The following is a 22037-nucleotide window of genomic DNA, read 5'->3' as shown; positions in this document are numbered from 1 at the left end:
ATGGAGATGATGATTTATGGATTTTTCGAGATTCGAGTAGATCCACAGATAATATCCGTTATATATTCTGCTTTGAACCAAACAGTTCGCCTAATCTTGAAATTTTTACCTAAAATATAGGAAAACATATCCTAAAATATTGTTTCGGGATTTACTCAATTACTGGGGGAATATTTTGTGAAAATATCAGAGAGAAATCTCATCCAACAGGTTTACGTGCTCTGCTTTACCTATAAATAACTGGCATTGAGAGTTATATTGGAGATTAAGTCTGTTAGTACATCTGTGATCCAGCACATTACAACATGAGTAGAGGAAGGAGAATGAGAGCTCCGACGGTGAGCTTCTTACCAGAGTTAGCCTGGGTGACGTCGGAAGGCACGGGCACAAACTGAGTGATATTGGCCTGGGTAGGAATAGGCACAAATGTCGTGAAGTTACCCTGGACCGGGTTCGAAGGAACAGGGAGAATCTCAGTGATGTTGGCGGCTGTAGGAACAGGCACAACGGGAGTGGAGTCAACAGGAGTAGGAACGGGCTCAAGCGGCGTAGCGACAGCAGGAGTAGATGTAGGAGTGACGATGATTCGGGTCACAACGACGGTTCCGGTGATGGTGGTGGTATAATCTTCCTCAACAATGGTCTGGGTGGTCAGAAGAGTCTCGACGGTGACGGGGGAGGTCTCAACAGGGACTGGGGCTGTGGCGGGGGCGGTAGTGGACTGGATGGTCCAAGAGATGTTGTTGAAGGGAGTGGACTCGACGACAACGGGAGGAGCAGTCTCAACGGGCTGAGAGACGGGGATGGTCTCAACGGGCTGAGAAACAATCTCGGTGGTGCCAACAACGGTGGTTTCGGCAGTGACGTACTCGGTCTCGATTTCGCATGGAACAGTCACGGTGACGGTCTTGCCATCAATGACAGTGTCACAAACGGTGACGGTGTGGGTAATGGGCACACAGGTTGTCAGAGTGACAACAGTATTGGTGCAAACGTTCTCCTCCTCGCAGTATGTGACAGTTTGGGTGGTGGTCAGAGTGGTGGACAGGGTCTCAATCTCAGTCACAAGGGGGGCAGAGATGTTAGCAGGGATGGAAGACACGAGGTCGGTCTCACAGTCAGTGACAGGAGCGTCGGTACGGAAGGGGCTTCAGTGACGGAAGGAGCTTCAGTGACGGAAGGAGCTTCGTGACGGAAGGAGAGTCAGTCTCAGAAGCAGTCTCAACGGGAGTGCCAGTCTCAGAAACAGTCTCAGCAGGAGCGTCAGTCTCAGAAGCAGGAGCGTCAGTCTCAGAAGCCGTCTCCGAAGCAGTCTCAACAGGAGCCTCAGTCTCAGTAGAGGTGACCTCGGGGGCATTCTCATCCAGCCAAGCTTCCAGCTCAGCAATCTGAGCATTGAGATTGTCCAGATCAGCCTGCAGCTCGGCGGACTTGTCCTCCACGGTCTCAACAAGAGCAGCAATTGCCTTGAGCTGTTCCAGAAGGGTAGCTACGTTAACCGCCAGATCGGCCTTTTCGTCTCGCTTAGCCAGGGTGCCAGAAAGTTGGCTCTCAATGCTAGCCAGGGTAGCAGAGGCATCACTGACAAGCTGCTTGAGTTCAGCAGAGTCGGGCATGTTGGTCAGCAGTGAGTCTAGGGTGGTCTGGACATCAGAAAGAGTGGTTCCGAGCTCAACAGGAGCGGAAGTAGCGGTAGGAGCGGCAGTGAAATCAGGCTCGGCTGTGGAGGGGTGGTCTGAGGGGGCAGCTGAGCTGTCAGTAGCGGGAGGGATATCGATCTCGGTATCAGTGGGGGTAGGGGTGGGCTCAACGGATGGAATGTAAGTAGGCTCGACAGAAGCAGCATCAGTGGAAGCAGGGGTCTCATTGGAAACAGGGGCGTCAGTAGGTTCAACAGAAGGGCTGAACTGAAGGTTCCGTAGACAGAACTCAGAAGTAGGCTCTTGCAAGAAGGCTCCACGGAAAGGCTGAACCTGAAGGACTTCCGTAGAACAGGCTAGAAGTAGGCTTCTGCAGAAGGCCCACGAAGGCTGAACTGAAGGACTTCCGTTAGACAGGCTCAGAAAGTAGGCTCTGGAAGCTCCACGGAAGGGCGAACTGAAGGACTTTCCGTTAGACAGGGCTCAGAAGGTAGGCTCGGGCAGAAGGCTCCCACGGAAGGCTGACTGAAAGGACTTCCGTAGGACAGGCTCAAGAATGGCTCGGCAGAAGGCTCAACCGAAGGCTCAATAGAAGGGACCTCAGTCTCGAGAGGAATATGAGTGTTGGTGTAATCGGTAGTGACAGGCATATCAGAAGCGCCAGAGGGTTCAACGGAGGAAGAATCAGATTCAGCAGAGGAGCCCTCTCCACAAGTGCCTGTAGGAGGCCAATTGAGAATCAGCTCTGAGCCTGTTTGCTCAGCCTCGTCGGCACCATTCTGGGCAGCCCACATCATGTACACGTCATAGACGGTCTGTTCGTACATGAGATCAGTGTACTGAGGCTCGTGTTTTCCAATTTCATAAAAGTACCAGTCGTAGGCTTCCTTGACCGACTGGGGGTTGTCGAGAGAAATGATATCTCTCCAGTCTTCAGGTCCACAGGTGGATTCCCACTGGTGCTGGCCGTACATTTGCTGTCGTCTGAGGAAACCAGGCAATCGGCTCTGGGAGTTAGGGTCGTTGCTGGCGTAGCCGATGATCATGGTGCGATCGATGGAGATGTTGCCAGCACCATTGTTTTTGGTGCTCAGAACACCGGCCTGCTCTTGGAGAAGATCCAGAAGAGCGTTTGCTGCGGGGTTGCTGGTGGAAATGCTGGGGGCCGTGAGGGTGTCCAGGACCGCCTGGTCCTCGGTGACTTCGGCCACCACCGAGGAGAGAAGAAGAGCGAGGGCAATGATGGGTAGTTTCATTGCAGCTGGTGGGATTGAAAAAAGAGTGAATGAATGACTGAACGAGTTGACTGTGGGGTTTTATTGAAGGACATTTAGGGGGTTATATAGATGTATGCGGGGGAGGGGGGGGGGGGGGGGAGCTTTCGTGTTTTGTTTGTGTTAGTACATTAATAATATTGTTAAAACGGGAAGCCAACCTACAAGGAGTGTGAGTACCGAGTGGCGGAGTGGTGGTGTGTGGAGCGGCCGAATGACGTAATTAATGGCAGTGTTCCGTATCACAGCGGTCAACCAAACATGCCAATTAAACATTAACAAAAGTTTCAACTGGCAGTTCAAGTTTGATAGAGCCGACAGACCTATTCACACCGAACCAACGGAGCTATTCACACTGAACCAGCGGAGCTATTCACACCGAACCGATGGGAGTGACACCACTTGACCTCATTTTCCTCATTATCAATTGCAGCCCCCCAGTGCCAGTGCACATGCGTCCAGGGGGGCATGAACAAAGCAGGAACCCGGAGCGATACATTGGTGAGTTACCCCTGATTTGCCTGATTTGGGGAGGTATTGAGGAGACGCCAGCGGAATCGAAATTGTGGTAGTGATTGTGGTGGTAATAGCATTAAGCCAATTGCGCGCCATGTACTAGTATTGCGCCAGTCAAGGATAGTACATGGCTACCGTATCGTATTACACCGATCTACAGATCGACACGATCCGATCCGATATCTACAAGCACAGTATGTATAATACATGCCTGATGTTGCACCAACCATGACCCACTCACCCCTACCTCCTAATATGTACATTCCCTTGCCAAATCAGTACAAATACGAATAGTCCACATTCCACCAACAATATATTACAAGTAGAATACTCGTACATACTCGTACATATTCGTACAGTACGCACGTCGCGTAAACTTGACGTGTTATACATGCAAAACATGCGTGTTGGCGATATCTTTCTTTGCCCACATGTGACACGATGCATACTGTCCCACAAGTATGAGAGCAAGCGCAGAGGGTCATCTTGGCGCGACGAGGAAGTGGAGAAACGGGCCAAACGTGGGACAATTGGAAAGCCCGGGTTCCGCTCATCACAACCGTGTGTCTTTTATTACCCTGGTGTCACTACTTCAATAGGTGGGTGCGAGGGAGGAGGTGGGAGGAAGTGGGTGTGAGGTGGGTGCAAGGTGGTAAGCGAAAGGGGGGTCTAAAATGTGGGATTTATTAATATGAGGTTTAAAAGGGTAAAGTACTTACAGTAGTACGATACTTGTAGTCGTACAAGTACCGAGGCAGTGTGCAGATTTACCACTGTCCGAAGTTCAGCTTCGTACTTGTACTGTCCGGAGAGTTGACCCCTGAATCAACGGTATACCAACCCACAACTCTGAGTCCAGAATAAGTCATTTGAGTAGTCCATTCTAGTAACATGCTCGTACTTATAGGCATTGGGAGCCGGTAGAGCTGATGGAGGTCCACTCCAGGTCTATAAACTCCCTATCCTTACTCAGTGACATGTAAAAGTAGGAGCAAATAACGAAATAAAGGTGTGGCAGTGTATGCAGTACAAAATGTACATACCATGTACTTGTAGACGATAACTTGGCAAGGGCTCGGAGCTAGACGTCAATGAAGCACATCCAGCAATTGGGTGTATACTGCGTCAGTTGCTAGTCCGTAGCCGCGCTCAATTGGGGTGAGATCTGTACAAAGGACGTAAGACCAGACAAATGACTCACTTCTTGGTGAGGTGCTGGCTAGGAGCCCGACCGGTAGCCAACAACGCCTGAGCTGGTTCCTTAGCGGCGCAATCGGCTGGTTACTGTCGTCAGTCTTGTTGAATATGTCGAAATGAAGCCAGAGACGTGCTCAGAGATACCGTAGTTGCCGAGACCAATGTCGGGATCGTCAATGTCAGTAAGACACTTGACCATTCGGTCTTGAATCACTTTCTAGAAGACCGTACTCGGCTATCTTGGCCGGGTGTGGCCGAAGTGATGAAGTATCCGGAAACAGGGTCCATGCTCTTTTGGATGCGGGAGGTAACCTGGACAAAGCTGGTATCCCAGGTGTATCAGAGTGAAGTAACTGAGACTTTAGTAATCGACAACCAATATCTGAAGTAAGTACATGTTGTCGTGAGATATATACTACTTGTAAAATACAAGTATCTACTGTACATACATTCTTGAACCTCGAGCTATTGAACCAAGCACTTGTATCCACTCTCGAGCTAGCCGGTCTGCGTGCCCTGATTGACAACAAACCCTTTGCTGCTCAACGGCAAGACTCCTGGAAAACGAAATACCATCACTCATACTCCTCTGCCACCAGCTGAAGCCTATAGCTGAACTCTGGTATATCGGAGAGGGCTGAAAAAGCAGAAATTTCGAACTCGGGAAGTTCTGAACAAGATCCGTAAGATGTTTTCTCGTTTTTCATCTTTGGCCATTCCGCGATTAACATAACAGGTCCCCCTAACACTTGTTACGTCTGACGAATGAAACATATTGATTTCAGACTTGCCAATAGTTGAATAATTCAATCACTATATGGTCTTATATTGATCCCACAGGTCTCCTCTTCCGGGCGATACTCTTGGATAATGTGTAAAATCACTTGATGGTCTTGTCTGAAGACTGGCCACTCTGACCCGAAACAATCTCAAACTCCTGTGAGGGTCCAGTACTCGTAGATATTTGAACCACCGGGACTAATAATCTTGACCACACTGAAAGTGTCCCGTTGCCCTAATATTTAGCCATATTGGACATTCTCGCACCAAGTTGTGTGTAAATGTCGCGTTGGAATGACCTAGAAAGTCTAAACTTCTCCAATACCCTGCTTGTATGATATAGAAAAGGGAATATATTCACCGTCCCGCTTCTCTCTGAGTGGTTTGGCTTAACGAACCTTTCTATGAAGTTCTCTCGGGGGCCAAAAAGGGGAAAACCTGGAATCTGCTTGTCCAGTTTCGTCATCTGTCTCCGTCAACTAAGATGAGTGACCAGAACCAGTTAGAGGTACTCACTGGTTCGGTTGATGATCATGCTAGGCTGTGGGGTATGTCGGTACGCACCCACTGACAGTTGTAAAAATCCAGCTCGTCTACGTGCACAATCAGTTGTTAGGTCATAAATATCATTACTAAGGCATCGCCGTTTTATATTTTAAAAATGTGAGTGAATCTCAAATGGTGTAGTCATACAGTCGCACATGCCAACACTTAGTGGTGGTCCTCAAAAGGGTTGTCGCCCTTCATGGAGTGCTGGGTGTCGATGGAGATGGTTCGGTCCAGAGACACGTCCGATCGTCGAGGAGGCATGGAGTCCATGTTTCGCACGTTCTCGGCAGGGTTCCAAGATCGGTCCTGAGACATTTGCTGCTGCTTGGTCTTCTTCTGTCGGTAGTAGAGGAAGCCGAGGCCGGACAGGAGGATGACAACAACAACAGGAACAACAACAGCGGCAGCAATTCCGCCCTTGCCGATTCCTCCACCGCTGTGCTTCTTGCCAGGCTGCAGAGAGTTCTCAGAAGGAAGTCGGGAGACGGTGGTGATGCCGTCGTTCTTGCTCATGATAGCCCGAACAATAGGTCCAGACTTGGTGCCGACGTTCTTGGCCTTGGTATCAGGTCGAGTGAGGGGTGCAATGTTGATGAAGAAGTAGCCGCCGTTGTTGGTCCACGATCGCTGAATCTCCAGGGGGTAGTAACCCTTCCGGTTGGCGAAGGGCTCAGTCTCGAACATAAGATCGTCAGTGCCGGTAGGCAGAGATCGCAGAATCAGCTTGACCTGAGCAATGTCATCACCTCCCCAGTAAGAGGGGTCCCAGGTGACCCAGTAGGTCTCACCGGCAACGAGTTCGGTACCGTTATGAGGAGAGCAGAAGGGGTAGCCGGGGAGCTTCTCGTTGTCCTCGGGAAGACGGTCTCCCCAGCATCCAAGAACGGGAGGAGTGTCAGTAGACTGAGGGTAGTTGGCAGGGGGGGAAGGAGAGGCAGAGATGGTCTCGGCGGGCTGGTCCTTCTCCTTCTTGATGGAGGGAGTGATTCGGTAAGGGATACCGGTGTTGTCCAGAGAGTTCCATGGGGTGGGGGTACCGTTGTGATCGGAGAGGGGCTTGCCGGAAATGGTGACTCCGTCAATGATGGTGGGGGTCACTCGCTTCTCATGGCCGTTGGGCATGGTCTGGATCCAGACGTCGGCTCCGAGAACAGCCTGGTCGTCTCGCTTCTCGACAGCAGTAGGAGGAGGAGTAATCAGAGGCTGGGGAGCAGCCAGAGCCACTGTTGCGAGGGCAAAGATATTGGAGAGCTTCATTGTGTGCTGAGAAGATGGGAGGCTATTTTTTTATCGGGTCTACGAGCGGTATATATAACCCGTCTTCTGGGGGTGATCAAATTGATAATAAAAAAATCAGATAATTTTAGCCTTCTTCTTGGCGTGTTGGGGACTAAATGTACAACAGGACTAGGTTCTGCCCTTGTTCACACCACGGCAAAGGCGGCTAACGGAGTTCCGAGACGGGGATTCAATGGGGTTAGCGGTCTGTGCTCGTGTTCGATCTTGCTGTGATCGGGTTTTGATTGGCTCATTGCTCGTCTGGACGCTTGTTGTAGTTTCCAACTCGCAGTTTCACCCATCTTCTGATCAATCTGATAAATGGGACAACATGAGATTGCTTGAGCCAAAATGCACGCTCAGAGCTAATTTGAAATCTGCTAAAAGAGCGCCAAGAGTTGTGAAAGAGGCAGGAGGGGCCGCCATTGAAAAATTCGCTTCGAAACTCTTCAGAGTGTATTCCTGTGCTCTTCTTAACGTGACCCAGGAGTTGCAGGCAACGACTGGACAGCTTCTGCCAGCCCCAAAGACTCAATCAACTACCACACTAGCCATCATCTTATAGATGCACTAACAGCTTCCGCTGTCACTCTACACACGCGGCACCACTAGGAATAAACTCATAAGGTTGCAGAGCAAAAAGGAAAGCGCACAATGATGCCGTAAAGGGACGCTTGGAGCTATAGATGGAGGTGTAACGGTGACCTCAGGACAAGTTAGACAAGCGAGGGAAGCGAGAGAGGATAGGGAGGCTAGTAGCGAGGTTTTTGAGGTTCAGTAGCTCATCTCTTGTGGCTATACGATGCGTCAACGTCTCGTGGATAACCACTGGTGATGTTGGCTGCAGCCCAATCAGATAACTTTGCGTCTTTGTCTGTGGTGACATTTTGACATTTGGCGAGGTGCGGGACAACAGGAAGCACGTGAATCGGGTGAGCCGGAGGTGATATTGTGCAATTACCATCCACCAATCAAAGCGAGCGTATCACAATAAGAGTGTTGGCGGTGTGTCTTATAGCTACAGGTAGTCGTACTACACCGTTGAGGACCAACCGAAAAAAAAAAAAAAGAACTCACCGACCGCATCTAACGCCTGCAATAAACAAGCCGTAGGTTCACCGGCTTGGACCGGTTTCTACAGTGCGCAAAAGCTCACATGCTGCACATGTACATGACGGCACGCACCTATCGCAAGCACATATTCCGACCTTGTATTAACTGTTGCTGCAGCGTGTGGAGTTTCAACCCGCACAGATTAACGCACAGTCGAGTTATCTAATCCATCGCCGGTCGCTCGAGCGGCCGATCGTTTTCAAACCAGCCAGCCATGTGGGTTGTATCCAGCCCCACTCTTGGCAGCATTGGGAAGGGGCTCTTGGCAGAACAAAACACAGACTGACGGTATCAGATCATTGCAGGAGGGAGAGACAAGACGCCGGAGATATGGATTCAATAACAGCTGCTTTAATTCCTCCGGCAGCTATCATAGCAACGACATAGGGCCTCCTCTGGCCGTCCCTTTGCGTCTCTCTGCTTAGGTTTAGCTGTCAACATGGTTTGAGGATGATCGTAGCCAGTTTTCTCTCAGACGAATGTGGACGATTTCACTTTGATGCCAATACCTAAAGAGTCAGATTGAAGACAAGGCAAGACCAAGACGGCCAATGGCATATCACGAGCCGACAGCGGGAATCCAACTCGGTTTAGAGTGAGTCACTCGCGGGAAAAGAAAGAAACAGGAGGTTTGAGAAGAGATATGGGGAAACAAACCTCGTGGAGACCTTCTCCATAGCCAGGGCTATCGAACGGTAGTACTGTCTTGTGTCTAACCCCGCGGCAGCGGCTTTTGGGCACACAATGGTGATCGCCCTCGCTTCTTCATTAGGTTTACTTCACCACATTTCCGTGACCCGATATTGGTGCAGCAAAAAATAAAAATAAAAAGGTGCACATTTTTTGCGTCGTGTGAGTTCGAGTCCTGGGCGGGTTTGATTTCAACTACAATTAAAAAGCAGAAATAAGTGGATTTTAGGTACAAATATGGGGCCCTCTGGTTGTCGGTGTGTCTCACAGATTGGTTATCTTGAGTCCTGTTGAACGGAGCGCCCCAATGGACACTGATGATCAAGGACGACAATTTTTGGGATGTCCCCAGGCTTCTAGTCCTACTCACCTCCTTCCATGATGGCCTACTTGTAGGACATGAGATGACATTGATGCAGCATCTAGATCAACCCTGAATTCCTACTCGGTTTTGTGAGAATTACAAGTACTTAATCCTACTTGTACCTGTTTCTTTCCTTCTTCATATAGCACAGGAAATCTTCATATAGCACAGGACACCCGACGGCACTCAATGACACTACTACATGCTGGACCCTAGACACAGGCACAGCCTTGAAGCCATACGATCGAGTAAGTTCTTAATCGTGCGATATCGCGCATCTTGTATCCGTGTCTGTATCTGTGCCTGTGTCTGTGTCTGTGCCTGTGATGTGATGTGTTCTAGTATCGCCTTAGACCGGTACAATGTCCAATTGACTTCGGTGTTGCCAGGCCATCTTTAATGGTTAGTACACTTGAGACAGTATTTTCAAGTCTGAGGCCTCTCTACGCTTTTCATTGGTTTCATCATACAAGGATATTTTGGGTGTCTACACAGACTTAACTTATCGGGTAGCCATGGCCTTGGTGACAACTCGCTTAAGGGCGAGCTCGGCCTTTCGGTAGTCGTCGGCAGAGGCGTCATCAATCTCAAGGGCGGACATGGCATCGGAGAGAGCAGTCTCGATCTTGTCCTTAGCACCTCGCTTGAACTTGGAGTCAAGGTCGGTGATGGAGGCCTCGATGGTGGAGATGTAAGACTCGAGCTTCTGCTTGTTCTCGTGTCGCTTGGAGAAGGCCTCATCCTGAGACTTGAACTTCTCGGCGTCGGAGATCATCTTCTCAATGTCCTCGGAAGACAGCTTTCCGACGGAGTTGGAGATGGTGATGTTGGCGGATCGGCCGGTGGACTTCTCAACGGCGGTGACCTTGAGGATACCGTTGGCGTCAACCTCGAAGATGGCCTCCAGAACGGGCTCGCCGGCCTTCATGGGGGGGATGTTCTTGAGGTCGAACTCACCGAGCAGGGTGTTCTCGGAGCAGTTGACTCGCTCTCCCTGGTAAACGGGGAACTGGACGGTGGTCTGGTGGTCACCGACGGTGGTGAAGGTTCGTCGCTTGAGGGTAGGGACGGTGGTGTTTCGGGGAACGACGGGGGCGAAGATGTTACCCTCCATGGCGACACCAAGAGAAAGGGGAACAACATCGAGCAGCAGCAGATCCTCGGTGTCCTCACCGACGGCCTGGCCGGTCAGGATAGCACCCTGGACAGCGGCACCGTAGGCAACAGCCTCATCGGGGTTGATGGACTTCTCGAGGGCCTTACCGTCGAAGAAGTCGGAGAGCATCTTCTGGACCTTGGGGATTCGGGTAGAACCTCCGACAAGGACAACCTCGTTGACCTTGGACTTGTCGATCTTGGAGTCCTTGAGGACCTTCTCGACGGGCTCGAGGGTAGACTTGAAGAGGGCAGCGTTGATGTCCTCGAATCGAGCTCGGGTGATGTTGGCGGAGAAGTCCTCACCCTCGAAGAGAGAGTCGACCTCAACGGTGGTCTGGGTGACGGAAGACAGAGTTCGCTTGGCTCGCTCGCAGGCGGATCGCAGTCGTCGCAGAGCTCGGGGGTCAGCAGAGATGTCGTGGCCGGTCTTTCGCTTGAACTCAGCCTTGAAGTGCTCAAGGAGGTTGGTGTCGAAATCCTGTCCACCAAGATGGGTGTCACCAGCGGTGGCCTTGACGGTGAAAACACCGCCCTGGATGGAAAGCAGAGAGACATCGAAAGTTCCTCCTCCAAGATCGAAGATGAGAACGTGTCGCTCAGCCTCCTGCTTACCGGCACCGAGACCGTAGGCAATGGCAGCAGCGGTAGGCTCGTTGATGATTCGCAGAACGTTGAGACCAGCAATGGCACCAGCATCCTTGGTGGCCTGTCGCTGGGCATCGTTGAAGTAAGCGGGGACGGTGACAACAGCCTTGTCAACAGCCTGGCCGAGCTTGGCCTCAGCAATCTCCTTCATCTTGGTGAGAACCATAGAGGAGATCTCCTGGGGAGAGAAGGTCTTCTTCTCGCCAAGGTAGTCGACCTCGATGAGGGGGGCACCGGCGTTGTCGACAACCTTGAAGGGCCAGGTCTGGATATCCTTCTGGACAGACTCGTCGTCGAATCGTCGACCAATGAGTCGCTTGGCGTCAAAGACAGTGTTGACGGGGTTGAGGGCGGCCTGGTTCTTGGCGGCATCTCCGATCAGTCGCTCCTCCTCAGTGAAGGCAACGAAAGAGGGGGTAACTCGGTTTCCCTGCTCGTTGGCAATGATCTCGACAGCAGAGTCGTAAGTGGCAACACACGAGTAGGTGGTTCCAAGATCGATACCGACAGCTCCAGCAAAAGTTCCTTCACTCATTTTGTTATACTTGAGGGTTTCAAGGTAAGGTGGTAGTGAAAAGAGGGAAGAGCGAAACTAAATATGAGCTCTTGCAGTGAAAAAATTTTCATCCCAATCGGGTAACTTGTTGGGCCGGGTAACCATGCACGTGGAGAGACGGGGGACCCCAAGTAACCCATCTTCGGGTCATAATTTGGGGAATATGAGTAGAGACTATTCAGTAGCTAGGTGTCAATTCCTTGGGTAAAAATTTGCAACCGCAAAATCCACCTCCATCGTCACTTTCTGGACACCCTCATCTGTGCTCCTCACCCACACAGGTCACATGATGCCGCTCTTCAACGTTATGCCTGCAGACCCAGGATTGAGTTTCTCGACAAACTTTAAACTGTTTTTTTTTATCCCGTCTCAATTCATCCTTCTGCACCGAAGTTGAGGGTGGATAAGAGAGGTATAGGCCTGTAGAGGCATCTTATACACGGATTTGGAACGCTGGAATTCACTCGTAGTGTTTGAAATCCGTTTTCAAAGCAAAAATCAAGCCACCCAACGCCCTAAAACCTCCATTTAACGTCCTACAACCTCCATTCAACACCGTATTACCTCCCTAGCACCTCCGGGCAACCTTGCAACCAGCCAAATCTTGCTTACCCCATCTCACAACAGTGTAACAGAGCTGTAGACCGGTCCTAGTCTAACGCTACCCGGGTACGGCGATCTGCCGAAACAGCCGCAATTGATTAGTCAGCTCGGATCAGACAGATGCAGATCCACCCTACTGGTCACGTGGCTCCACCTGCATCACCGTCCAAGAACACCATGTCTCGCGGCGTTGTAATTCGACCGCAAAGATCCCTTGCTACAGTGAAAATTTACAAACTTTATTTTTGTGTAGATGAAATTTTTCAGTCCCGAGCAGTGAAAAATTTAGAGTTTCAATGGGGTGCATGGCTGTAAGAGGTGGAGATTTGGGGGAAGAAGTTGATCCGGGCGGAATCGAGCCACTGGTGGGAAATGGGCACTTGTTCAGGGATTTTTGTGGTCATTTACCCTTATGTGTACTGTTTTTACCCACCCAAAAATGCCTACATGTTCTATTTTAGGTGAAATACTGCGTGTATTTGAGACTCCGAAGGGAATCTTCGGATAGATATCGGGGAACCTGTCTTTGAGCGATGGGGTTGTAAAGGTGGGATATTGCTCAAATTCCGCGTCGAGTTGGTCTAGTTGGTCTAATTGGTCGAGTTGGTTTTATTGCCATTGTTGGGGTCTTCAATCATTACCAGACAGCTGGTGTGTTTGCACCAGTCATGGATGATGCGCTGAAGTTGAAATGAGCACTGCGAGGCGTAACGCGTTATGATATATGTTGGTATCAAAATGATTCAGCGGGGACAATATTATGAGGTCGCGATAGTATATCTACTGTGGTGGTAGTGTATGAGCCGTCCTTGACAGAAGTACAATCCTTTGTAAATTAGGATGACTAATGCCGAGAAGACATGTGGGAGCTGGAAAAGTGAATAACTCGGACAATCTGAGGCATTGCATGATTTTGACAGTGTTGAGGATGTCTTTGGCTATGTTATTTCACCTGTTTCTGCTCCTGGCAGTTCTGTATCCTTTCTCTGCACATGCAACTCGATAACGGGTTGTCGATGATATTTACTTGAACTGACTACATGTCCGTTTGAGAGTCACCTCTCAGCTACCCTGGACCTTCTCATACATTTCTACCTGTGAGTCAATCAAAATCTCATAATATTATCGTACATAAGTTAGAAGCTACCATTCGGAGCTAGGAGGGCCAAAAAATCCCTTCTCGGGGATCTCAAGTCTGGGAGGGATACCACTGCCGTCAACGCCATCGTATATGACGGTGTTGCCCCACCAATCAATGTCCTTGGGATGGTACTGGACTGCAAAGAAGATGATGATGCCGGCCAGCGCAATACCGGTGACAATAGCTGCCTCCATGACGTAGGCATACTTTCTCCACCAGGCCAGGTATCGACTCTTGATGTAGCCATTGAAAAGCACAGCAAGGTACATGCCTCCGACCTGGTAGGTGAGGTTGTAAGGAGCCCAGCCAAGACAGCCGACCACAAAGATGATGGGGTTGAAGTACAGAATCTTTCGTCGGTAGTAGTCAATGGTTTGGGCCTTGTTAGGGAAGTACTTGACAAGGATCTGGGGAAGGATGACCTGGACAAACCAAAAAAAGACGCCGGCCAGCGCTCCAAACAGGAACATCCACTTCATCACGGGGTACTTGTCGAACATCTTCTTGGGGCCGATGACTCCCCAGGCGACGGAGGCAGTGAAGAAAGTGGTTTCTCCGGGGCAGGTGAACTTCTGCTTGTTATCAGCATCACAGATACCGTCTAGGTTGAGCTGGAACTGGATAACACCAAGGCAGACCAGACCGTTGACCAGAGTAGCCCACAGCTGGAGCCAGAAGATAGATCGGGGAGGCAGATGGGCATAATGGGTCAGCTTCTGGTCGGTGGTATAGTTCTGGGCCTGAGAGGCAATGGTGACTGAAAGAGCCTTGATCAGGTTGAGAGCCATGAATCGTCCAGGAAGCGCGTATCCAATAATGAGCTCGGAAATCACATTCAGTGACAAGGAGGAGGCAGTGTAGGCAGCAAAGACGGTGAAGGGGATAATGAAAACGAACACAAGTCCAAGCACAAACACCAGAGTCCACACAGGAGTGTCAACGGGCCAAGCTTTGACGAGAACAATAGATAGTGCAAACATAATCACCATAACCACGTAGAACCACCAGTCGGGGACCTCGGGGTAGTTCTTCATGTATCGAGAGAAGGGGTCCTCTCTTCCGTGGTAGGAGGATCGATGCACGTATCTGAGAGCCTTTCCCGTGTCCTTGAGGGCATCCCACATGGCTCTCCAGTCCATTAGACAAGTGTAGACAAACGACAGGGGGTAGACGGCAAAGAAGGCCGAGTACAACATGAGGTTACCAGCGGAGTAGTAGGGCGTGGAGTAGTCATGGTACTTCTTGTCGTCGAATCGGTAATTGGTGAGAATCTTGGATACGTTGTACTTCTTGCCCATGTTGTCAAACAGTCGGTTGGAGTTAATGGGGATGTATCCCGTCCACGAGTTGTTGGTGTAGTAGAGAGCGAGGATGACGAGACCGGAGAAGAAGGTGCCAGCGAAACCAATAGAAGACACATAGAGAGGCAGAGTGATGGGAGCAAGAGAAGCCGTGGCCTGGTTCCAGTCAAAGGTGGGAATGGGGTTAAATCCAAGTCCTCCGACGGAGCCTGTGACAATGGCCAGGTCGGCGTTCTCAGGAGCAATCCAGGTCATCCAGTTAAATGTCTGCAAGAAGTTCATGAGGTAGTTGGGGATCCAGAAGTAGACGAAAGAGCCGATAAAGACAATCATGAAAAAGGTGTAACGGGAAATGAGCCAGCCGTTGATGTTTTCCTTTCGGTTGGGAGCCAGAAGAGCCTTGTTGACCGCCAGGGTGGGGAGTAGAGAGGGCCACATTGCCTTGACAGGGTAGACGGCCACACGCTTGAGAATACCAGCCAGACCAAAACCCAGCATTTGGGTCACCAGCATAAAAACAAACTGGTATCCAAAGCTTGAGGCCCAGGTTTGGTTGTAGAATTGAGGGAGGTACTGAACAATGATGTTTGAAGTAATATAGGGAGTTCCAGAGGCACAAGAAACCATGATAGTGGTGAGGAGCTGTTCCTTCTGACTCCATTTGCCTGGGTTGAGTGAGTATCTCTTCCCTCGGAAGTGGAAGCCCCAGTCAGGAAGAGCATACTGGAGAGCCTTACCACAAGGATACAGCAGCAGTTGGATGACACCAGCCCCCAAAGAGATGGCAGGCATACGCACACTGAAAAACTGGTTGACAAAGGCCGCAATTGCCACCCATACGGTACCCAAAACCCACACTCTCCAGGTCTCAGTGGTACAATCTTCATCATTGTAGGGATCAGTAACAGCTCGAACCTCGGGGTAAGGACTCCACCAGTTGAAGACGGTTCCCCAGTACCTCATCATGAGAACATCATCAGGATCAGCCTTTTCGTAGTCGTCTTTGCCGTCAAAGACTTTAAGGAGCTCTCTAACCTCGATTCTGTATTCGTCTCTGAAGTTGTTGTCGTGGTCGTGGTAGGCAAAGTTGGTCTTGACAATCTTGATAGCCTCCTCTAGAGTAGTCTCCTCCAGCTTCTCAGCCATGAAGTGGACTTCAAGAGGATACGTGCCGTCGTTCTCAGAGGGAGGAATCTCCAGCTGAAGAGCGACAAAGTCGAGGAGCGAAGTGGTCACCTCAGCAACCTGGGTGTCAACCAGGTCGTCTTTATCCATAGAGGAGACTTTCTCCGAAGAGAAAACCTCAGTGTGTTTGCTCATTGTGTGTATGTTGATTGATGTCAAGAAATGTGGAGAGCAATCCATGACTTATATAGCCCGAGCTCTAGCAGAAATACGAGATAGAGCCATATAAACTCCGACTATCGAAAACGCCGTGCAGCCTTATCACAGCGGGGTTCTCATGATGTATAGAAGAGTATTATTGGTAAGTATTGGTAAAGTACGGGTGTCTTTTAGGAGCTGGTCCTGTGGAGTAGAGACAGAGGCCATCGATGGCACCCAGGGAATAATCACTCAGCTACACACTATCTATACCATCACTGTCAGTATCATTTTGTCACCCTTGCTACGATCACACGGCGCTAAGACCACATTCTGGCTCGTTACTGAAGCCACATCTTACACAAGTCGGGTCTATGACACGGCACCAAGAGTTTGCCAAGCACCCAGCTCTTGTCTGACACCCAGTGACAACTCTCTTGGTGTGCTGCACCCTTGCGTTTTGGACTTTAAATGACGATGGAGTAACGCATCACTCTCTTTCTCGTCTTTAGAGTGGTACTGTGAAATACACACTGCATTGGGTTCGTATCCAGACCCCGAGCAACATTCTAGCCAGTAGCGAGTCCTCTGCCATTTCCCATCGACACAACACCTCCCCGCAACTCGAAAGCGGTAGATCAAACGGCACTAGCTAGTGTCATCAGAGTCTTGGCGTCACATCATTGTCTTGGCGTATGCAATAACGAGCTCCTGGTTGTATTCCCACAATCAAGCCATATGATAGGGCTCTCGGCAGATAGAGTATAGTTTAAGTTTCACGGCTGACCGGCATCTCAGCAGCACTGTGGAACATGCATGGGAGTGTATATAGGTATCCTGGGTTTGCTGGAGCAAATTTGAGACGTAAAATCGACATTTTCTCCTTATCGTTGACAGCAGGAAGCTTTAAAATTCTCGTTTCGAGCCTAGACATGCTTGTCGAGCCTGTCAGATGTTTTTCCAGTGGCTTGCACGGCTCGAACTTTAAAAACTAGGTTGTTCTACAAACACCATTGGCGTCTCCCCCTTATCACGACATTGACACACACCTTGGCAGACTTTCAAACAGTCCCCAGATGATGATCTTGGTATGCCAAATGATCTTGGCGAGAAGGACGTATACAATTGTCTCTCAGACTGTGTAATTTTTTGCCAGTCTACATCTCGTTTCTCCTTATCGACATTCTGCCCACTGGCATTCCACTACGCACGGCGCATACCCCACACTACCCTACACTAAGTCGGAGCTCAGACGAGCTTTGTCTTATCTTTCCAGTATCGTCCCTTGTAGCTAGCGGTATCGGCCTATAGGGTGTTAGTGTTGCGCTATAATTCCCGGCTATAATGACGTCTGTTTTACGTCACATGTGCTCGGTGCAATAAGACTTGTCCCGAGGTATAAAGACATGGTCAAGGTGGCTTTATCATGAAGATAAGACAGGCTGAAGAAGACCACCGCTTGGTTTCTTCCATCGAAAGCATGATTATTGACCTTGATACTGCTCAGTTTACCTCCGATTATTATGCATAACAATAAGCATACATTTATAGAAGTAGCTATTACTGTACTTTGTCAGTCCCTGTTCTTATCAGTGTTTTAATTCCGGGATTTGCAAAGTGTGTGCAGATGTGACCGTGCGCTATAATAATGACTGACGCCGGTATCGGTAGTATCCAGCGATCTCGCTATTGGTTACATGTCTTGAGACAACGGTAAACCCAGCGTCGTCACTTGAGGGGAACCTAAGGACTACAGTAGCTAGCTACAAGTACAAATAGGACAACGCCGCACGATGCTAATTCCACAGCCAGCCGGACCGCCCATGTTCCTTGTCAGTGTTCACCTGATCGGAGCTAAACGGACACAAGGGTCAGGTGGGCTATCGAACTTACTCCAGAGTAGGGGGCATTTCTATGTGCACCTTACCGGGACCTCGCTGTGCCCCATACTAATTCACCACAACAGACTAGTACATTACTATGAAGCGATTAGATCGCCTCCTTTTTCGACTTCACGATGACCAACGGCTCGATCTCCTCCGCCAAGTGGGGCTGTGATAGCAGAGAAAATGTTCTCTTGAACGTTGTAACGGGTGAATAAAAAGGGTCTTCCGTAATCGACCCGGAGCTGATTCCGCTAGACACGGATAGATCCTCTGTTTCGTTAGAGCAGTCGGTGTCAATGCTGCGGATGCTGCCAGTGTTGAGGCACAGACGTGGTGCTTTCCACCGGTACTTCTCGCATTCTTCCAGCGCGTTTGAGACCTCGGAAAGGATCGATTCCATGCTTATTTGGCTGTGCTGGAGAGACTCCACCGGAGTGAAATGAGTTAGTGGTGGTAATCCACTGGTATCTCGCGCCACGGGGGTATCTCGTGCCACGGGGGTATCTGGTTTGGTGGGGACATATTCTGATGCGGCAGGGGTAATATCTCTTTCCATTTTCTGGACGGTATCGAGTTTTGAAGTGTGCTTGAGTCTGTATTTTGATTTTGTACACACCACCCATGATAAGGTCAGGTGGTCTGTGCGTTTTGTATGCACACTTCTAGTCATTGTCTCAGTCATATTAAAGCCTAGTAGTGGACCGACCGACAGACCATTTGACGCAGTCAAATTGTTCATCTAAGACACACTACTTGTGTCTACTGTACAGTACAATACTCATACTTGTGCGGTTTCTACGCGCTGTAAGTGCAGCACGTTGTTATGGCATATATCATGCCCCCACTTTCAACTCCAAAAATGTGGGGGTATAAGGTTTATTTTTGTGCGGGGAACCTGCTCTTGGGGTGTTTACAGACGCCCATATTTTCCGTGTTTGGCCCATTTCTACCGTGTTCGGCTGATACAAACTTGCTACTAATGGTGCTAGTCCATATCAGCGAAGCTTGATCGTGGTGTTCTCGGCGGGCTTTGGTGGCGTTTTCGGCGGTCTTTGATGGCGTTTTCGGCGGGCTTGGTGGCATGCGTATGGTTAGACGGCTTCAGGTCGACTCTTGTCTTCTTGGTGGGCTTTCAATTTGCACAGGAGCGGGTGAAGTCGCTATCATGGGCAGTTTGTCCAACACTCTCGGAGACCTTTGAACAGCCATCAACCATGAAGTGCCCTACTACTTGTTGACTTTTGTAAACTCACAAACCCAATACCCACAACACATTACATCCAGATTCGCGGGAATTTACTCCAAGACATCATCTACTCTGATCGAGCAATCTGGTATCTCCGAGGCGTAACAATATCAGACACCAAGCAGCTGTGGCTGGAGGAGGACGACTCTCGCATAGAGGTCGAGCAGCAACACGCCAGGCAAAGCTCGACTGTGCTGTAAAAGAACTTTGACCTGTTGTCCGAAGTTCCTGCGAAGTCAGAGCTAACAACGGCAACTGGACCGAGAAAGGAGAAGAGACACACATCCGACAGCCTATTTTTGCTTCATGATCAGAAATCCTCCCTGAGAAACGAAGATCACCTTGAATATACATATCAGACCGGGTTACACAAATAGGTCCAAATGCTCCTCCTCCTTACTGCCACGGAATGGACGAGTACGTACGTATATGCGTGTCGTATTGCGTTCACAATATGAAATACAAGGTTTCAGATGTCAACAACAGCCCTCATCCTAGACAACCACAAGCAACGGTGAGCAGTTCCCTTCTCTCAATACAACTGCGACGACACATCAATGCACACGCCATGCAATCTTTCTGAAGGAATCATTCACCCAGCACCATGACTCACCCAGATGGAGACGCAGTTGCGTGGACACGACACAACGTGCCATATTCAGACTGGCACTCAGACTCGAAAACGTTCTGCATCATTCGCTACGCGTTTACGCCCAGAGTCCCTCAGCTTCTACTTTTAGTCCCACGTGACGATGTCAGAATGTTTAGTGCTTCAGCGAACACCGAATCCGCGTGTTCATGATCATTTTGCTAGTCTGTCTGCATGGTGCATCCACTATACAACGACTCGCGCCCAGCTTCCACAACCTCACTCTCGCGACCTTACAACCCCTGATATTCATGACTTCACGGCAACCATTCCACTGCAGTCCACAGCGTACCCATGACACTCACCACACAGTCCGGCTCTGATTAAGTACTCATTACACCACGTACTCAGTGTCGACACAAGACGACATGACGACACCGACCCTCCAGTCATTGTGCAGTAGGTGTAGCACCCGCGGTGGCACATGATAGGGCGAAAATCCGTGTCCGTGATAATCAGCAACGACGAGACGCGTTACACATGCCACCACGACTGACATACATTAACACCAGAAGCCCGGCGGCTAATAAAAGTGAGTATCACGTCAACAACACACAGAAGAATCCAAAGCAAAATAAGAGATTTCCAAAAAGGTGCAGTAGGAGAGTAATGGACTACAAGTAGCTAGCACTGCTGTGAACGCTGGCTGGGTTTGTGCTAACGTGCCGAAGTATTGCGCACGAGTCTACCAGCCACTTCTTACTAGAACGACGCCAAACGTTGTGAACATGCGTTACCTTCGTGAGACACACCTCAGAGGGCTGAGGCTTACTTGGAAATGGGGAACGGCAGTATGGAGAGATACCCATGAGATACCCAGCTTATCCAGGCCGATGACAGCTGCGAGACACTACACAGTAACACTCTTAGGGACCAAATCGCACATTAGTACCTCTTGATGTTAGATGTGTTTATCAATAAATTGAGCCCAAACTCTCGCTGAACTGATAATGTAGGAATCCCATTCCTGCGACAGTCATAGAACGTTACAGACTTCACAGTCCACTGTACTCAATGCCGGCTCTGTTTGAGAATCCCTTGCACCAGTTAAACCACAAGCAGCGTCGAAATGGTAAGAAATGGGAGCGTAACGGTACTGACCATAAAAACAAGGCCTGCTACTTCCACACCACTTTTTGACCCAAAAGCTGGGATGACGGATGGATATAGGTAATTCTCACTGACCCAGGGATATGACAATTATAAACTAGATAGAAAGTAGGGCAGCCAAATAATGATTCATCATCTTTACTGCTAAACAGATCTCTTGCTCCATGTACACCTCTACGTTGTTGTTGATGTACAAGGGATGACAGACCTTCATTGCGTGAGTATCAGTATACAGTAATCATCGCTTATTTATTACGAGCTCCGCCAGGACATACTTCTGCACTAAAACCTCCAACAGTGTTATTACCACCTGCCCTGCTATGGTCATGATCAAAAGCAACACATCCATTTCTGCCAGAACTGTTGTCTCCATCAGCACAATCACAGGTGCTATAGCAGGTACTACGAACTGAGATATCTACGTTATGTTTATTATTACAGTACCCTTGGTGAAACCACTGTCGGCTATGGATCTGACATGAACGGTAAAAATGGCAATGGTCGAGGTGATGGTCGCTCGGGTGGTGCTGCCAACGGTTCAGATGAGATGTGCTCTAATAAAAGCTCTGAAAGCGATTCATTTGACACCGGAGTCACAGCTAGCGCTAATAAATCGTCTGCATCATCTGAGGCTCCGTGTGTCAGCAACTCCTCAAGCTCTTCAGATCCGTACATTTAGTCCATTTGTCATCTGTCCAGTCTGTCCGGCTCACCCGGATCTTCTAACTTTGACTATTATGGCTCCCGTGACTCCAGGCTAGGTCCAGGGGTGATCTCCTCACTCGCCGGCGGATGATGTGATTCCTCAGCAGAAATCCGGGTCTTCCACAACTTGGCTTGCTCTCTTAAGGTCGTTGCTTTGGTCATCATTGCTACATATGGTGCTCAATACCAATACAATTCGGTAGCCCCATCAACTCATTTGAGCTTGTCCACGAAAGCTCTCTTAGGTAGCTCTCAAGACAAATAAATACTGTAGCTACAATCACTCGCAAGGAGGCGTTCCTAAAACCAGACT

General features: G+C 49.6%; 8 protein-coding genes across 8 annotated transcripts; 3 read left to right on the top strand and 5 right to left on the bottom strand.

The window, feature by feature from the left end:
• Window positions 1-1118: 1118 nt before the first annotated feature.
• YALI1_A00204g (uncharacterized protein) lies at window positions 1119-1616 on the bottom strand (the record flags this gene model as incomplete). Its single annotated transcript, XM_068281596.1, has 1 exon — window positions 1119-1616. The coding sequence occupies one exon, from the start codon at window positions 1614-1616 to the stop codon at window positions 1119-1121; it is 498 nt and encodes a 165-aa protein (XP_068137697.1).
• A 4502-nt stretch (window positions 1617-6118) lies between these two features.
• YALI1_A00148g (uncharacterized protein) lies at window positions 6119-7213 on the bottom strand (the record flags this gene model as incomplete). The annotated part of the gene is made up of 1 exon (XM_499605.3): window positions 6119-7213. One exon carries the CDS (start codon window positions 7211-7213, stop codon window positions 6119-6121), a length of 1095 nt encoding a protein of 364 aa, XP_499605.1.
• A 1177-nt stretch (window positions 7214-8390) lies between these two features.
• YALI1_A00135g (uncharacterized protein) lies at window positions 8391-8772 on the top strand (the record flags this gene model as incomplete). The annotated part of the gene is made up of 2 exons (XM_068281595.1): window positions 8391-8454; window positions 8501-8772. The coding sequence occupies 2 exons, from the start codon at window positions 8391-8393 to the stop codon at window positions 8770-8772; spliced, it is 336 nt and encodes a 111-aa protein (XP_068137696.1).
• Window positions 8773-9903: 1131 nt separating this feature from the next.
• On the bottom strand, window positions 9904-11739 carry YALI1_A00102g (uncharacterized protein; the record flags this gene model as incomplete). Its single annotated transcript, XM_499604.3, has 1 exon — window positions 9904-11739. One exon carries the CDS (start codon window positions 11737-11739, stop codon window positions 9904-9906), a length of 1836 nt encoding a protein of 611 aa, XP_499604.1.
• A 1767-nt stretch (window positions 11740-13506) lies between these two features.
• YALI1_A00058g (uncharacterized protein) lies at window positions 13507-16170 on the bottom strand (the record flags this gene model as incomplete). The annotated part of the gene is made up of 1 exon (XM_499603.3): window positions 13507-16170. One exon carries the CDS (start codon window positions 16168-16170, stop codon window positions 13507-13509), a length of 2664 nt encoding a protein of 887 aa, XP_499603.2.
• Window positions 16171-18117: 1947 nt separating this feature from the next.
• YALI1_A00032g (uncharacterized protein) lies at window positions 18118-18753 on the bottom strand (the record flags this gene model as incomplete). The annotated part of the gene is made up of 1 exon (XM_068281594.1): window positions 18118-18753. The coding sequence occupies one exon, from the start codon at window positions 18751-18753 to the stop codon at window positions 18118-18120; it is 636 nt and encodes a 211-aa protein (XP_068137695.1).
• A 1111-nt stretch (window positions 18754-19864) lies between these two features.
• On the top strand, window positions 19865-20232 carry YALI1_A00019g (uncharacterized protein; the record flags this gene model as incomplete). The annotated part of the gene is made up of 2 exons (XM_068281593.1): window positions 19865-20027; window positions 20075-20232. 2 exons carry the CDS (start codon window positions 19865-19867, stop codon window positions 20230-20232), a joined length of 321 nt encoding a protein of 106 aa, XP_068137694.1.
• Window positions 20233-20389: 157 nt separating this feature from the next.
• On the top strand, window positions 20390-20808 carry YALI1_A00014g (uncharacterized protein; the record flags this gene model as incomplete). Its single annotated transcript, XM_068281592.1, has 2 exons — window positions 20390-20515; window positions 20581-20808. 2 exons carry the CDS (start codon window positions 20390-20392, stop codon window positions 20806-20808), a joined length of 354 nt encoding a protein of 117 aa, XP_068137693.1.
• Window positions 20809-22037: the final 1229 nt, after the last annotated feature.

This window comes from Yarrowia lipolytica, chromosome 1A, assembly GCF_001761485.1.
Source record: "Yarrowia lipolytica chromosome 1A, complete sequence".
NCBI classification, from domain to species: domain Eukaryota; kingdom Fungi; phylum Ascomycota; class Dipodascomycetes; order Dipodascales; genus Yarrowia; species Yarrowia lipolytica.
This window is presented reverse-complemented; position numbering and strand designations above follow the sequence as displayed.